At 55.3% G+C, this 4,488-nt stretch overlaps 3 protein-coding genes across 6 annotated transcripts in view; 2 read left to right on the top strand and 1 right to left on the bottom strand.

Moving 5' to 3' along the window:
* LOC113205864 (venom allergen 5-like) overlaps positions 1-749 on the bottom strand; it is a 2,249-nt gene extending 1,500 nt beyond the window's left edge. Inside the window, exons 1-2 of one of the 3 annotated variants that reach the window (XM_026421641.2) lie at positions 614-749; positions 22-357 (exon numbers count right to left, since the gene is read on the bottom strand). In XM_026421641.2, coding sequence (XP_026277426.1) covers positions 22-252 — 231 coding nt within the window. In that variant the 5' untranslated portion in view covers positions 253-357; positions 614-749. The remainder of the gene's footprint in view (positions 1-21; positions 358-613) is intronic. The other 2 variants (XM_052269287.1, XM_052269288.1) reach the window with 2 other exon arrangements.
* The window catches only part of LOC113205860 (E3 ubiquitin-protein ligase TRIM32-like), a 4,776-nt gene extending 2,544 nt beyond the window's left edge, over positions 1-2,232 (top strand). Inside the window, exons 3-4 of the mRNA XM_052269279.1 lie at positions 1,285-1,734; positions 2,152-2,232. Coding sequence (XP_052125239.1) covers positions 1,285-1,734; positions 2,152-2,232 — 531 coding nt within the window. The remainder of the gene's footprint in view (positions 1-1,284; positions 1,735-2,151) is intronic.
* A 1,243-nt stretch (positions 2,233-3,475) lies between these two features.
* LOC113205863 (E3 ubiquitin-protein ligase rnf152-B-like) lies at positions 3,476-4,459 on the top strand. 2 transcript variants are annotated; one of them, XR_008011341.1, is made up of 3 exons: positions 3,476-3,691; positions 3,775-3,897; positions 4,068-4,459. XR_008011341.1 is itself a non-coding variant. In XM_052269289.1 (2 exons), the coding sequence occupies exons 1-2, from the start codon at positions 3,892-3,894 to the stop codon at positions 4,323-4,325; spliced, it is 264 nt and encodes an 87-aa protein (XP_052125249.1). In that variant the 5' UTR covers positions 3,476-3,891; the 3' UTR covers positions 4,326-4,459. The 2 variants fall into 2 exon arrangements, 1 of the variants encoding a protein (XP_052125249.1); XM_052269289.1 differs by having other exon boundaries at positions 3,476-3,897.
* The last annotated feature ends 29 nt before the right edge of the window (positions 4,460-4,488 follow it).

Genomic DNA, 4,488 nt, shown 5'->3' with positions numbered 1-4,488 from the left:
CCTTCGCGCCCCTCGACTGACCTGGCCGGCGGCGAGCTGCCCCCTCAGCTTGTTGTGCAGGCTGAGGACGGCGTCCCTGTCGGCGTCCGTCATGCCGACGGCGTTCCTGGAGCACTTCCCGGCGGGCCGCGCGCCGGGCTTGAACTTGCAGGCCGTGTGGCTGCCGCCGGGGCACGCCGGCAGCCTGCAGTAGTCCTGGGCCACCGCCAGCTGCAGCAGGGCGTGCAGCGCGAGCAGCAGCACCGGGGTCATGGTGGCGGGCAGGGCGCTTCCACGGGGCTGCGGTCCTGGGCGGGGTCGTAGTGTTGGCCTCCTGTCCGCTCGCCTGGCCGCCTTGTGGGCCTTGTGGCCTTGGTCCTGTGTAGATCCGCTGAAGTTACCCAATGCCTATGCCCCCACAGAGTCCCCGGAGAATGCAGTACATAGCTACACTGTACCGCATGCGGGCGTGTGGACGTATTGCCTACTCGCAGGGGGCCATGAGGCGCCGAGGTGTGAGTGAAGCCCGCCCGTCGGCTGCTTGCGGCCGATGCGGTATACAGTATAGCTAAAGAATTCTTCGTTGTCCATCGGCCATCCTGCACTACTGTCCGATACAGCGTGGCATACGCACCTGTACTTCGAACTTGCCTATTTCGCTCGCAGACGGTCTTTACGCCTTCGCGGCAAACTCTTCTCTGACGAACTGCTCGCCTGTTCGCCCGGGGCCGCGACCGGCGCTGTACTTCCGCCGTCTCCATCGAGGGGCTCGGCACGTCACTGCGGACGGAAGCGAGTCAAAAGAGAGGATGTGACTGGAGTTGATTGGGATGCGACGGAACGAAAATAATGACGGGATATGACAAAGGAACGTGACTGCGAACGAATCCATTTGTCTGTACAGAAATTTGCAGATTTAAAGTGGGCATTTATTTGTTCATTTTGTATTGTTTTGCAAAGATGTATGTTCAAGTGTGAACATAACTAACCACGTAAACATTCTAAAACTGTACAGGCTGTCCAGGAGAATACGCGGCAGCTCGAAGGGTTGCCTACGCACTAGCTTGCGGGCGCTGAGGGCGGGAGGGGGGGGGGGGTAGGGGGAGGCGAGCGTAGCTACCGGCCGCTTCCCGCCACCTGCACCCTCCACCCTCCACCCCCCCCCCCAAAAAAAGAAAGATTCGCTCTGCCAGCTTACACATTCGCTGTTATTAGGACAGAGGCACCTGCCCCACATTAGCTAAAGTATAACAGTCTCACACTTGTTTTTACAGTGTTGTGCATGCACGCGTTGTTGTGTTGCAGGACTTGGCGACCGACCCCGGCGAACTGATCGACAACATCTACCTGCTGCAAATGATAGAGAGCGACGGCGCACCGCCCTGCAAGAGGTGCAAGACGGCAGAGACAAGAATGCAGCAGCTGCAGCGCGGCGCGGACGCGGGGCGGCAGGTGGTGCAGCAGCTGCGGCAGGTGCTCCCCCTGGCGGTGGAGGCCCTGACCCGCCAGCTGGACACGTCGGTCGCGCAGCTGCGCCGGGTGGAGCTCGCCCTGCAGCGGGAGGCGGCCGGCGCTGAGGCCGAGGAGCAGCTGCAGGTGGCGGCGGGTCTGGAGGACAGCCTTCGCGTGCTGACCACCGAGTGCAGCGTCGTGGCGGACAGGGACGGGGCCACCTGGAGGACGCCCGCGCAGCTGGGCGTGGTCGGCGACATCGTGCGCGCTCTGCTGCTGCAGCTGCAGGGGCAGGAGGAAAAGGTAAGGGCTGGCCTTCACCAGGGTTATCGTGTCGTCATCTCGGTTGCTCTTTATCAGCTCCCTTCCCCCCTCGCCGCTTGCTGCCTGCAGTAGCTGCAGCGGCTCGTGCTGGAGCGTTCGTCGACCGATCCATGCAAGGACGTGGCCGGCTGCTTCCTGCAGAGGCAGGCCATGCGAGGCTTCCTGCCGCGGGTGGACGTGGTCTGCGACGGCTGCAGCGCCTCTGTGTTGTAGGGCCGCACTTGCCCACTGCGCCAAAGAGACCCCGAGGTATATAGGTTTTGTATTGAATGATTGCGTTCTTCTTTTATACATATTTGTACTACTTGTTAGATGCTAAACTCCAAGTCAAATAGAAACTACCCTCACCTAGTTATTTCTTTTTGGCGTGCTTTACCCTTTGTCCCGTTTCTCTAGCTGACGGCCTTGAATCTTCCTCGCTCACTTGCAGGTTGCGGGTCGCGACCCTACAAACACCGACCAATCGGCGCGGACTGATGGCTCCTTCTTTGCAGTTATCTCGACGCGATGTTTCTCTTTCCTCGTCCTGGCCCGGGCTTCCTCGTCCCCGGCGGCCTCGCTCGGGCGGGAGCGAGCAGCAAGCGCCGGACGGCGGCGGGGTAGGCCTCCCGCCCCGGTGGGCCGGCCTTCCTCACAGGGGCCCCGCCCACACCATGTGCCGCAACGAGACGAAAACGTCACGGCAAGACATTGGGCCGAGACTCGGTAAACAAGGGTTCTCAACTCGCCTTGCGCGCAGTCTGGCGCGGGCGAGCGCCCGGCGGCGACGGGGTAGGCTACCCGCCGCGGCGAGGAGGGCGGCGGGCAGGCCTGGCCTACCTCACAGGGGCCCCGCCCAGCCCGTTGGCCGCAACGAGACGGAAACGTCACGGCGCGACGTTTCTTTATCGATAAGTTTATTCATTTTTAAACTCGAAAACCGTTAACACGTCGCGTGCGATACACGTAGTCCCCAAGACTGTCTCTACCAGAAGCGTGCCGCGTGACCCCACCCCCTCCTCGCTCTCTCCCCTTTAGAACAGGGCCACACGTGACGGTGCGTCGCAGGGGCGGATTGAGGTCCGGCTGACAGGGGGGAGCTGCATTATCGGTTCGGTTGCCTACATACAGGGTTTTTGTGGCGCGCCTACCTTTCAGGCGTCGCTCTAGAGACGATCGCCCCCCCCCCCCTTCCTTAATCCGCGCCTGGTGCATCGTTGGCAGGCTAGCGCTGCGCTCAGCTTGCCCCCCAAATCAACCGACCGGCAGGCGGAACGTCGTGGACTATTGTAGCTATTTGAGCTGTGCGAAAAACTGACGGGGTAGCTTGGAGGCCTAGCCGAGGAACCTAGGGGACTATCTCCTTCTTAGCCCTGTAGGCTAATTTTTCACTGGATATATCTACTCCTGTCACACCACATGGAACCACTTGCTGAATAGGGTATTTGTAATCCTTTAAACGTCCTTCTTACAGTGGCGCACTGCGCATGAGCAGACGCAGAGTGGGGGAAGCAGGGGGAAGCAGGGGATGGAGTGGGGGGCGTCTGCTCATGCGCAGTGCGCGTTTTGTTCTTCCATTTTACTTCTTCACCTCCAGCTCTGAAATACCCTATTGATTGCTCTAACATACTTTCATTTAAGTCCTCGGCTGTTACGGCTTGTCAGTGAGACGTTCCAGTTTTACGAACAAAACGAAAATAACAACCCCAGGTGGCAGACCTGCAGACCTGCAGTACAACTGTCCCGTCTAAAACGTCTGCTACCTGGGGGCAGGTTGATGTTCTTTTCGTTTTGTTCGTAAAACTGGAACGACTCACTGACAGGCAGTAAAACCATACCTCTGGTGTCTACAGCAACGAGCAACAACAAATATAACACACTACAGGCGGTTTCTGTAAGTAAAATAAAGCAACCACAAAGTTTCAAGTCAGGCAAGGAAGCGGGCAATATAGGTTAGGTAAGTCAAAACATAGATTGCTGCAGACAGTATGAAAAATTACAAACTATTTTTCTCATATTCTATTCTATTGTTGGCTGCAGCGGAGCGGCGGTATGTTTTGACCAGTTTTAACGTGCTCCGCTTCAAGCAACAACAATCATCTAACCTGATCCGTGGATCTAAAAATACTCACCGTCCATAAAATTCTGAGTTATTCTATGGAAGTAAGTCAATATGCGAGTCGGCGAGTGGTTTGGTGTTTTTGCTTTGAAATGAATCCTTTGTTTTTTTCTAGTTTCTATATGTTCACTTTACTCTGAGTAGTATCTCAAACTTAATAACAATTTATTCAGTCAAAGTAGACCTTTGTTTTTAATTTCAATCTGCTCTGTAGATGGGACCACAGTGTGACATATGCTTTCTTGACTTCGACTTGGACCGCCATAGACCCAAGGTCTTACCCTGTGGACACACAGTGTGTAAAGCATGCGTGGAGAATCCAGGCTTGGGGACAAAGTGCCCAACTTGCAGGAAGGTCAGTAAACAAAACAAGAAGTATTTAATAAGAAACATAGTTTATCGTTTAATGAGGGTAATCATTCTGTGCTGCAAACAGGGAGCTGATGAGACTTTTTATATGAGAAACGTTTAAACTCATTAATCAATGCCATTTGAACTTTAATGACACTAACAGAATTTTTAAACGAACCAATACTAGTTACTGTTTACCAAAACAGAAAGAATAAGTTCTGTCTCTGTCTCATGAACAGGAAATCATTTGTTCTGTTTTATTTTGTTCTTTACAATTTAAGGTG

Source organism: Frankliniella occidentalis, unplaced genomic scaffold (assembly GCF_000697945.3).
Source record: "Frankliniella occidentalis isolate FOCC.00 unplaced genomic scaffold, Focc_3.1 Scaffold88, whole genome shotgun sequence".
NCBI classification, from domain to species: domain Eukaryota; kingdom Metazoa; phylum Arthropoda; class Insecta; order Thysanoptera; family Thripidae; genus Frankliniella; species Frankliniella occidentalis.
The sequence above is the reverse complement of the archived record's forward strand: the minus strand, read 5'-3'. Positions and strand labels throughout refer to the sequence as shown.